Raw genomic sequence first — 12,584 nt, forward strand, 5'->3', positions numbered from 1 at the left:
TCATTATATTGTTCCCGAACAACAATAGCCACAAATGCTGTGCTAATAATAAGCCCTATGCTGTGGACTGAAAAAAATAACTGCTCCTCACTGTGCTCGCCACAAAAGAATATTACTCCACGCAATCCCTCTTAATGTACATCCTCCACACTATCCTCTCCTATATAATATTCCCACCACACCGTCCCACTTATATACTATGACCGCCACACTGCCCCCTAATAAACTAAAACACCACACTGTCCTCCCTTATAAACTATACCCACCACACCTTCCTCAGTTATGAAATATGCACACTGTACTCACATCATGCTGCCCCCTCCTCACACTGCCCCATGCTGCCCCTCTCCATACAGAGCCCTCACACTGCCCTTCTCCATACTGGGCCTCCCATGCTGCCCCTTCTTAATGTACTCCAAATACTGCCTGCCCCTTTTCCATAATGAGACCACCATGCTTCCCACCTCATCATACAGAGACCACCATGCTGCCCCACTTAGCATACAGAGACCCCCACACTACCTCACACCTAATGCTGAGCTCCCTCCCACACTAACTCACATTTCATACTGAGTCCTCTACATTGCTCCACTCCATACTGAGCCCACCCATGTTGCCCCCTTTCCATACTGAGCCCTCACGCTGCCCTTGTCCATATTGAACCCCCCATAATGACCACCCCATATTGAACCCTCCAGCTACCTCTTTTCCATAATGAGCTCCCAATGCTTCCCCCTCTCCATACTTAGTGAGTTGATACATGGCACTTCTGGGGGGTGCGCAAGTAGGGTCCAAAACCGCCTCAAGTAGATGTAGAAACTTGGCGCTCATCATTGGGAATAGAGGTTTTTATTGTGAAGAGCTTGTAGGAGCAGCACGAGCCCAGCATTGCCACATAGACAGCGGTGGACACCACATCATACCCAGCTACACCGCTCGCCACACTACTATACTTTCTGAGGACCCTCTGCTCGCACTGATGAAGGGCTTTTCACCGAAATATCTGCGCTTGTGCTGGTCCTACAAGTTCTTCACAATAAAAACCACTGTTCATATTGATCTTGAGTGCCAAGGTTCTACATCTACCCCTCTGCATACTGAGACCCTCAACATACTGAGTCCTTAGTCAATGTGCGCACGTGAGTGCGCTCTGCACCGCAGCGTAAAGTCACTGCATGTGCGTTTCAGAACGCAGCTGAAAAGCTGCATTGTGAAAGTTTCAAAAAAGAGAGAATGGAGTAATTGCACATATTGTGAATGCAAAAAATATAATTTATTCAAGACACCAAACAGAATTATAGACAGACATTTAACATGAATTTAAAAGGTTGCAGTGTTACTGTGTGCTGAAATACACTATGATGCGGAGGTTTTGCACATGCTGTTATAGTTGTTATACAAGAAGAGTAAAATCATGTGATAAATGCTGATGTTAATGCAGGGTATAGTCATACAGTTGTTATACAATTCATTTGCCGTAGGATAATTCTTTATGTCTTTATAATGTTAATAACTCATATTAAATCCATACGTGACTTTATTGACATATTTGTACCTCAGTTGCACTCCTTATGGTTAACATAGCCTGCCTGGTGAATGTATGAATTATATGCTTTCTATGGACTGTTGTCCGGAAAATTATACAGTCACTATATGGCCGAGTGCCAATATGTCCCTTTTAGGGCGGACTATTCACCAGAAGCAGTGCTACATTAAATTAGTTAGATCTATAGCACAAACTGATCATGCTTAGCAGCTAAATATGATATATACCGTTTTATCTCAAATGCTGCTTGGGTAAGGTGAACTGTTCACAAAGGGAGATGTTGAATATACACCATTACGTTTATACATATCCGTCCTCTAAATGGTGGAATATTCCTAATTCAGAATTTATCTGCAGAGCACAGGGAACACATTTATATGCCCATAAACATACAGGTGCACCTATCCCATACAACAGACATCATCTGCAGGTTATATGCATAGATCAGTGTGCCAGTTAGATATGCATAAGCAGGGATGCAATGAGGAAGGACTGACCGTGCACTACTGGGGGCTGGTAAACACAAGCCCATGAAATCACATCAGCATTGCAAAATAGTTTTTACCCATATTGGCGTGATATGCATTAGCAGGAATGCAATGAGGATAGACTGACCGTGCACTAATGGGGGCTGGTAAACACAAGCCCATAAATCACATCAGCATTGCAAAATAGTTTTTACCCATATTAGCGTTGGTGATACAGCAGTGCTTCCACCTCCACCCCTATGTACATTTCGCCTATGCTTCCTCAGGGGGCTGTTTGTAACCCGATTACCCCTCACCTTTTATGCTGCATTCTCATAATGGCTGCCATTCACAGACTGACGCCGGCGCATGCGCGCTGCGATCCACGAGCCCAAACAGGGAGGAGCCGCTGGTCAGGGAAGCTGACGCGCGCGCAGTGGCTCAAGGCCAGTGAGCGTGCCCAGTTCATTTGACAGCAGCCCCCCCTGATGGGCAGGCGGAGAGCAGCAGGCACGCGCTCCAGACTGTTGGAGCTTGTCATATGCAGCACGTTTATATAGTGCATAAGCACTTGTGCGATCCATACATCAGATAGACTGGTATAAAGCATAGACATTTTACAAAAGGTTTGAAAATCCATAGAGTATGACTCCTTCCATCATATATAAGTTCATTATAAGGTACTTAGGGATTGATGATGGCATATACCGATGCTTGTATTATCCATATATGGCAGCACTTAAGGCAGTCCGCTCCATTGGCATATAGAAGATAATATTTTACATAGACTTCATATTGATGCAGGTGCTGTTCGGGGTTAAATGAGGTATACTGCAAGAAATACACAGTTAAAAATTGATTAAAAACAAGAAGGAAAGATGTGGAGAGGGCAATAAAATATTAGAATATTGAATGGATGATATATATTTCCCTATTAGGGATAATTGTGCTGTTATTAATTTCTACATTACTACATTTGGAGGGGTCTATCATAGAAAGCAAGCATTATCATTGAAACTAATGGCTTGAGGAGTTAGCATAAAATATCAGATAAAATGAAAATCTGGATCTATTGTGTATTAATTGTGAAAGTTTGTAGACTGCAGAATTCGTGCGTTCTGGATGCTGCCTCTCCCATAGACAGAGAGGAGCAAGCATCCAGAACGCACAAAACGTTCTAAAACGCAACGTGCAGATGGAATTTGCACAATCTTAATAGATAGTGCTGGGGACGCATAATGCATGCTTTTACGCTGCGGTACAGAATGCAGCGTAAAAGCATGGAATCACGCAACGTGCGCACATAGCCTTACACTTTTCCCTCATCGACTTTGTCCCTTGCACTATCCCTCACTCTGTAAGCCCCCCTAAACCCCCCTCCCCATCTACAGCATTAGACCCCCCTAAAGCAATAGGCCCCCTAAACCCCCCCTCCTACATCAATAGGCCCCCTAAACCCCCCTCCTACAGCAATAGGCCCCCTAAACCCCCCTCCTACAGCAATAGGCCCCCTAAACCCCCCACCTAGAGCAAAAGGTCCCCTAAATACCCTTACCTAGAGCAAAAGGTCCCCTAAACCCCCCCTCCTACAGCAACAGGCTCCATTAATTCCCCCCCCCCAAACAGCAACAGCCATTAACCCCACTCCTCCCCTCCTACTGCAACAGGCTCTATTACCCCCCTTAACAGGTTCCATTAACCCCCCAAACAGCAACAGGCTCCACTAACCCTCCTCCTACAGTAACAGGCTCCATTACCCCCCCCCCCCAACAGCAGCAGGCTCCATTTCCCCCCCAACAGCAACAAGCTCCATTAACCCCCCCTCCTACAGCAACAAGCTCCATTAACCCTCTCCTACAGCATCAAGCTCCATTAACCCCCCCTCCTACAACAACAAGCTCTATGAACCCCCCTCCTAGAGCAACAAGCTCCATGAACCCCACCTCCTACAGCAACAAACTCCATTAACCCCCCCCTCCTACAGCAACCAGCTCCATTAACCCCCCCTACAGCAACAAGCTCCAATACCCCCCCTCCTACAGCAACAAGCTCTATTAACCCCCCTCCTACAGCAACAGGCTCCATTAACCCCCCCTACAGTAACAGGCTCCTTAAACCTTCCCCTCTACAGTAATGAGCCCCCTTAACCACCATCTTCTTTAATAGGCCCCCTAACTCTAAGGCTATACTAATAGCCCCAGCCCCCCTAACCACTGTCGAGTCATAGGCCCCTAATCTCCAGACTACAATAATAGGCCTCCTAATCCTCAGTCTATAGCCTCTGCCTGCCCCTCCCCTGTAATCCCCAGACTATAGCCTCTGCCTGCCCCTCCCCCACAATCCTAACTGTATAGCTTCTGCTTGCCCCTCCCCCGCACTCCTAACTTTATAGCCTCTGCCTGCCTCCCCCCTCCTCATTTCACAGCATTAGGAACTCTCGCAGCGGTTACCTGCTCCTGTGCCGCCGCCGCCCTCCTCCTTTTGCTGGAGCTGCAGCTTCTCCGGTATTCGTCATCCTCCTGCTGCTGCTGGCTCCGGTGAGCGTTCCGTCCTCCGCGGCATCTACAGCTTTGGCCGCCACAGCACGGCCGCTCCTGACCCCGAAAGTGCAGGCGCCGGCACTTCCGGGGTCAATCAACTCCCTGTGCACGGCGCCCGCAGTCTATTTGTATGCGCGTCTTAAAGGCGCAGATACAAATAGATGGAGGTGCGCCTCTCGCGCCCCGCTACCCCCCCTCCGAAAACACAGCGGATTTAATAGACTGTCTAACGGAGGGGGGGAGGATGTAAAAAAAAAATAAAAAAAAGTTTTTTGCAGCATTTAGAAAGTGCCGCCCCAGGCACCGGACCACGGGTGCCTAATGGTAAATACGGCCCTGACCGTACCCAATCTCTATGTGCAACCTCAATTTTTCTCATTCCATTCGGTCTCATAACGACCTCTGTAGTAATCACCTCCTTGCTCCCCAAACTATGTCTGCACCCATCCCCCCTCCCCATACTGTGTCCACACCCATCCCCCCTCACTTTCCAAACTGTGTCTGCACCCATTCCCCTTCACGCCACATACTGTTTCCATAATCATCTTCCCTCACTTGTCATATGATGTCCGCACCCTTATGCTTCCCATTCGATGTCTTTAAATTTAACCCATGGCTCCCCAACTCCCCTTCCATTCGGTCTCCATACATTGTCTGCACTTATCACCCCATTCTGGGTTCTCAAAACGCATTTGTTCCACATACACACACACCCACCCCCTTTTCCCTGTCCCCTAATTACAATCAATCTTTGGTCTATTCAGCTCCATTGGAACACTTTTCCCCAGCTCTGTGCATGCCTCTGTGGCGCCAAGGAGTGATGTTAGCAGCATGATCAGCTGACCGGATCACACTGCTGGTGTCGCCGGGTCAGGGCTTCAAATAGACTCTAGTACAGTTGATCCCTGGGAGCCGGTGCTGCAGCTTCTCTGAGCCACTATCAGCTTGATAACGGTTCAGAGAATGTCCAACTCCCATGCAGCCGCTGAGGAGACACCACAGACCCCCGAATCAGGTGGCCCGATTGTACCGCCCACCCTGCTGCGTCAGCCTGCCCTCTTTTACATACAGCTCGGGTCCCCGCCCCCTGTACCTGGGGCCCAGTGAGCAGAAGATTGAAAGAGGAGGAGCCCAGAGCTGCCAACATGTCTGGGTCCCCCTCCGTGCTTCTGCTCACCAGACCCCATACAGGAGTCATGGTTGTCATGCCCTGATAGAAGCCCATTAGATGGCAGCAATAAACCAAAACAGATATAATGCCCCACAATAGAAGACATGGGTTACAAAACCCTAGTAAAGGAAGGTAAAAGGAAAAAAAATTGTAAAATAGCTCAACTGCATGATATAATCCTTCAAGCATTGACCATAACTAAATACACATATGAAAACTATAGTTTCATAATTCCCATATATTTGATTATTAAAGGGAATCTGTAACCCTCTTTGATTGTTTTAAGCTATTAGTATGGGCATACAGATAATAGGATGGTTTAAGTAGTCTTACCTATATGCCTCATAGCAGAAGCTTTGTTCCAAAAATATTACTTTAGATCGCCATATGCAAATTAGCCTACCGGGCTACTGGGCATTGTACTTTGGCTACTGGGAGTTTGCTTCCCAGGAAGAATTCCCAGGCTCACTGCTTCATTATCGTTCATGTCGCCTCCTCTCAGCGTCAGTGTGTCTGCGAGAGATTTTTTTCACACTGCAAGTTCGGCGCATGTGCAGTAAGGCTAAATTCACAAACTGCGTTTTTTTTTACGCTGTGTTTTTGTGCGTTTTTAGCGCCAAAAAAACGCACCCGCGGCAAAAAATGTATACGTTTTTACCGCATTTTGGTGCGTTTTTTTGCTGCATTTTGCTTTGTTTTTGCTCACTGCGTTTTTATTTTTTTTTTTTATCAGTGAACAATGTTATTAAAGATTGTTGAAAAAAAAAAGGTCTGATGTCATTTCCTTCTTCAATCTCCACTAGTGTATGCAGGAGAGCAGACAGCTGCAGAACTACAAGGCTCAGCATGCTCCATCCAGGACTGTATGCTGGAGGGAGAGGCAAGGGGAGCAGAACTACAAGGCTCAGCATACTCCATCCAATAGTGTATGCAGGAGAGCAGACAGCAACTGCAAAACTCAAGGCTCAGCATCCTCCATCCAGGACTGTATGCAGGAGTTTTTTGTCCCCCAAAAAAATGACGTGGGTTTTGCCATATTTTTGTATGCTAGCCAGGTACAGCAGGCAGGTACGGGCTGCCCCCAACCCCCAGCTGCCTATTTGTACCCGACTGGAAACCAAAAATATAGGGAAGCCCTTTTTTTTTGTTTTTTTTTAATTATTTAACCTTCGTCAGGCTACATAATTTTACAACGTTAACAGGCTGCAGAGGTACAATTGTACCTTCATATATACCTCCACTGTGGGAAGACTTTCTCCTTTACTTGGTTTCAGAAACTAAAGTTCATTTAGCTACAAATGTTATGCTGATATCTATTGGCCAGTGTTGTTACTGCTCACTTATGTTGCTGTCAATTAAGTTGATTCAAACTGGGAATGGCTTCTACTTCTCTTCCTGCCTCCCTTTTCTCAGTAGCCATTTTGCTGTTCATCTCATTGCTGTGAGCACACACATTTCTAGGCTTGTGAAGTCTTCAATTTCTTGGATACGAAGGTAGGAAAGTCTCACAGCATCTAACAGCCAGTTATACCTTCATTCGCCTTATGTGGGGACAGAACAGTGAGAAATTGTCTTTGAGCCTGGACTTGGCTTACATATATTTTGTATGAAACTTATCACTATAGGTATGATTTTTATACGAAAAATGGATAATAATTAGTATCTACATATTGTTTTACGTTGTTTTACTTATATTCAGCACAAAATAAAGATGGTGGCTCTGTTACAATTTTCCTATTGGTCGAAAAAACAGTCAAAGATGGAATGAAAATTCTGAAACCGTATACGGTTTACATAATATATAAATGACATTTATAAATAATTATCACGAGAAATAATTTACTTTTTTATCTGCACTTTAGAATCGAGTTTCATTCTACTTGCCACGTGTTACTGAACTAAATTACGAAGCCAAAATTCATCTACCATGTCATCATGAGTGATAGTGATGCTGGATCTAGTTTCCGCCATAATCCAAGAAAATGTGTTTGCAGGTTAGTATCATTTTGCTAAAAGCCAATAATGTAGTATTGTGTAGTATTACGGAAAATTATTTATTTTTCATTTTTTCATATTTACAGATTTATGTCTGACGAAAAAATGCGAATGCTAGAAGAATCTGATTCTAAGCATGAGGAAGAACCATATGTTGCATCTGATGATGAAAACTATGTACCACAAGTGGATATTGCTGAAGAAGATTCAGACATTGAGCAAGAAATGGTTATAGAGCAGGAAAAAGAATACAACTCAGACGAAAGTGTTGAGGATGAGTCTGTGCCTCAAAGTGCAGGTGACATTTGGACTGCTAAGGATAAAACTCAATGGTGTAGTGATCCACTGCCAAATGCACAAACAAAATCTCATAATGTCCTACGACAAAGAGGTGGCCCTGCAGCAATCAGCAACCTGTATACAGCCAAAGAGCTATTCAAGTCAATAATGACTCCCGAGATGTGTGACGTCATATTACGAGAAACAAATCGAAAGGTTTGTGATGCTTACAACAACAAACTGGTACAACGTTTTCCTGATAATTCTGAATGGCCACCACAAAAATCATTCAAGCAATTTACTGAAACTGAACTCCATGCATTTTTGGGCATACTGATTGCTGCTGGTGTGCACAGAGACAACAAAGAGAATCTGGAGGAAATGTGGAAAGTTGCTGCTCTGCCTCTTATACGTGCAACCATGTCTCGTGATCACTTCTAGATGATACTCAGATTTATCAGATTTGACAACGAAAATACACGTGCAGAACGTGTGCAAACAGATAAAGCTGCACCAATATGGGACATCTGGACAATGCTGAACAGAAATCTGAACAGAGCCTACAAGCTATATAATTGTATCATCGTCGACGACAATTATTTCCATTTAGAGGCAATACTAAATTTACCCAGTATATACCTTCAAAACCAGCTAAATATCTCATAAAGATTTTCTGGGCTTGTGACTCGTCAAACGCCTACCATTACAAGGTCAGCTCTACACTGGGAAACCAACTGATGGTCCTCGACAAGTAAACATTGGTGAACGAACAGTATTGGACCTAGTGAGCTCGTATAAAGGCTCTGGAAGAAATGTCATCACCGATAACTTCTTTACAACCTTGGAACTAGCTAAGGTATTGAACTCCTGGAACATGACACTAGTTGGTACAGTGAGAAAAAACAAAAGGTTCCTACCTAGCAACATGCAGCTTGCCAAAGAAAGGCCTGTAAACTCGACAAATTTTGCCTATAATCATGATGCAACAGTCTGTTCATATGTACCAAAGAACAACAAATCAGTCGTGCTTCTATCATCTATGCACATGATGGGAGAAGTTGAAGAGACACTAGCAGCCAAGCCAGAGATAATAAAATACTACAACAAAACAAAAGGCGGAGTTGATGTTATGGATAAAATGTTGGGGAGAGTACACTGTGAAACGACGAACATTACGTTGGCCTCTGGCATTTTTCTACAGTATGATTGACGTCACTGGGTTAGCATATTACATCATCTACAGAGAACACAATCCAAGCTTCAGGACAAAGGGTCAACAAAGAAAGTTCCTGAAAGATCATGCAAATCAGCTGTGTATGCCTGCAATTGAAGATCGTAGTACAAACCGAATGATGATGAGAAACCATTTTCTTCGAGGTGCAGTAGAAATGGTGCTTGGACGATGCATTCTGGTAGCATCGCCAGCAGCAGCTGGCCCTCAAATACCTCATGGTAGTCGTGGACCCTCCCCTGTTGTTGGTAGTTGCTATGTCTGCTGAGACCTTAGGCGAAAACAACGTAAGACTAGAAAGTCTTGTGTGGTTTTTGTGAAACCCATTTGCGATGAACACTCGGTAGCAAAGACAACATGCATTACTTGCAAAGAAAATCAATAAAAAAAGTTTCTTACATTTTCTTTTATAATATAAATGAACAGTTGTTTTACTTGTTTATAATAATAAAATAGCATTATCATTAAAAAAAATAATCTTTTTTACTTGCATTATCTTCATTCAAAATATATGAGGGTACATTTGTACCTATGCAGCTTGTTATGGATGCAAAAATATCTCGACCCCTTATCTCGGAAGGGGGTGGAGATATTTTATTGAAATTTGGCCAATATATTCTGGACCAAAACTGCAGAGATGTCACGACTTTTCAGCCCTCAATGGCTTTTCGAAAAAAGTTATTGCAATTTTAAAACGGAATAGTTAATATTGTACCTACTCAGCCGGACGAAGGTTGATGAATTTCATCAAATAATTAAAAAGAAAATGACGTGGGCTTCGCCCAATTTTTGTGTCCAGCCAGGTACAACTAGGCAGCTGGGGATTGGAATCCGAAGTGCAGAGTGCCCAAGCTTTCTGGCCACCCCCACTGCGAATTGCAGTCCTCAGCCACCCCAGAAAATGGCGCTTTCATAGAAGCGCCCTCTTCTGGCGCTGTATCCAACTCCTCCAGCCGCCCTGATGCCGGGTGGCTCGCTTGGTAATGATGGGGTTAGGGCTAGCTGTATATTATCAGCTGGCCCTAAGCCCGAAATTCATGGTGTCACGCCAATATTAGGCATGGCCACTATGAATATCTAGTAAAGATAAAAAAAACACAAATATTTTTATTAGAAATAAAACACAACACAATTAGTGACTCCATCTTTATTGAAATAAAGACACCCCCCCCCCGCAGTAGTCCTGGGTCAAGGGTCCCTTCTGGACCGTGAGGAAGGCGGATTTTACCGCTGAAACGCGTAGTCCTATCTGCGCTATTTTCCTGCGATAATGCTGTTCTGAATTGCTTGGACCATTATATTTTAATGAATTTATGAATAAAAAGAAGGAAGAAATTTTTTAACAGCATCCTGGACTGCTCACGTTATTGCTGGACTCTGCCTTGTTGTTGTTAACATTTGTATGGATGGACTCCTGCGTCCTGATCCGGGCACAATGGAGTTAACCAGGTCAGCTGAGGATCCAGGTGATTCACAGGAGTGAGCTGGTCTACATTGTTGGACTCATATGTATATATATATATATATATATATATATATATATATATATATATATTTGTGTATAAATGTGTGTGTGTGTGTGTATATATATATATATAATATACATTATGTAATGTGTGTGTGTGTATATATATATATATATATATATACAGCACAGACTAAAAGTTTGGACACACCTTCTCATCTCTAGAACAAATGTTAAGAGGAGACTTTGTGCAGCAGGCCTTCATGGTAAAATATCGGCTATGAAACCACTGCTAAGGACAGGCAACAAGCTGAAGAGACTTGTTTGGGCTAAAGAACACAAGGAATGGACATTAGACCAGTAGAAATCTCTGCTTTGGTCTGATGAGTCCAAATTTGAGATCTTTGGAGCCAACCACCGTGTCTTTGTAGAAAAGGCGAATTGATGGACTCTACATGCCTGGTTCCCACCGTGAAGCATGGAGGAGGAGGTGTGGGGGTGCTTTGCTGGTGACACTGTTGGGGATTTATTCAAAATTGAAGGCATACTGAACCAGCATGAACAGCATCTTGCAGCGTCATGCTATTCCATCCGGTTTGCATTTAGTTGGACCATCATTTATTTTTCTACAGGACAATGACCCCAAACACATCTCCAGGCTGTGTAAAGGCTATTTGGCTAAGAAGGAGAGTGATGGGGTGCTACGCCAGATGACGTGGTATCCACAGTCACCAGACCTGAACCCAATCGAGATGGTTTGGGGTGAGCTGGACCGCAGAGTGAAGGTAAAAGGGCCAACAATAATAATAATAATTTATTCATTTATATAGCGCTATTAATTCCACAGCGCTTTACATACATCAGCAATACTGTCCCCACTGGGGCTCACAATGTAAAATCCCTATCAGTGTATTTTTTGAATTGTGGGAGGAAACCGGAGTACCCGTAGGAAACCCACGCAAACACGGGGAGAACATTCAAACTCCTTGCATATAGTGTCCTTGTTGGGATTTGAACCGAGGACCCCAGCGAGGACCACTGCAAGACTGCAGTGCTAACCACTGAGCTACCGTGCTGCCCAACAAGTGCTAAGCATCTCTGGGAACTCCTTCAAGACTGTTGGAAAACCATTTCTGGTGACTACCTCTTGAAGCTCATCAAGAGAATGCCAAGAGTGTGCAAAGTAGTAATCAAAGCAAAAGGTGGCTACTTTGAAGCACCTAGAATATAAGACATATATTTTCAGTTGTTTCACACTTTTCTAAATATTTCATTCCACATGTGTTAATTCATGGTTTTGATGCCTTCAATGTGAATCTACAATTTTCAGAGTCATGAAAATAAAGAAAACTCATTGAATGAGAAGGTGTGTCCAAACTTTTGGTCTGTACTGTATGTGTATATACGGTATACACTGTATACGCTGCGATGAGCTTGAATGTCGCACCTCCTTACGCCAATGCTTATATGGCGTGGTTTGAAAAGGAATTTATTTATTCAAGTGTTTTTTTGCAAGTGAACTGTGTTTTTTGGAGTAGATTCCTTGATGATATTTTTTGTATTTGGAGGTGGGACATTCGAGCCCTGGAGGTCTTTATTGATGAGATTAACACTATCTGGTCTGAACTGAAGTTTACAATGAACTGTCATTTGGACAGAATTAATTTTTTAGATACAATTGTCATTAAGGGTGACAACCATAGTCTATACACTGACCTATATAGAAAGCCGACTGATAAAAATAATCTCTTGCTCTTTCCTAGTAATCACCCCCCTCATCTGAAAAAATCATTGCCATGCTCACAGTATCAAAGAGTGCGGAGAATAGTCACTGACCCAAAGGTGCTTGAACAAAGAGTAGATGAAATGTCCATAAAGTTTTCACAGCGG

At 43.6% G+C, this 12,584-nt stretch overlaps 2 protein-coding genes across 15 annotated transcripts in view; both read left to right on the plus strand.

The window, feature by feature from the left end:
* Positions 1–12,584, plus strand: part of TRIO (trio Rho guanine nucleotide exchange factor) — a 3,493,742-nt gene that overhangs the window by 588,555 nt on the left and 2,892,603 nt on the right. The window lies entirely within an intron of this gene.
* On the plus strand, positions 7,660–9,581 carry LOC142243758 (uncharacterized). Its single transcript, XM_075315961.1, has 2 exons — positions 7,660–7,718; positions 7,806–9,581. Exons 1-2 carry the CDS (start codon positions 7,660–7,662, stop codon positions 8,437–8,439), a joined length of 693 nt encoding a protein of 230 aa, XP_075172076.1. The 3' UTR covers positions 8,440–9,581.

This window comes from Anomaloglossus baeobatrachus, chromosome 6 (assembly GCF_048569485.1).
Source record: "Anomaloglossus baeobatrachus isolate aAnoBae1 chromosome 6, aAnoBae1.hap1, whole genome shotgun sequence".
In the NCBI taxonomy this organism is placed as follows: Eukaryota; Metazoa; Chordata; class Amphibia; order Anura; family Aromobatidae; genus Anomaloglossus; species Anomaloglossus baeobatrachus.

Bases quoted from the DNA above. Each gene is read 5' to 3' on its own strand.
- LOC142243758 (XM_075315961.1), top strand. From the start codon at position 7,660: ATGAGTGATAGTGATGCTGGATCTAGTTTCCGCCATAATCCAAGAAAA. The intron at 7,719-7,805 runs GTTAGTATCATT...TCATATTTACAG, and splicing joins CCAAGAAAATGTGTTTGCAG to ATTTATGTCTGACGAAAAAA.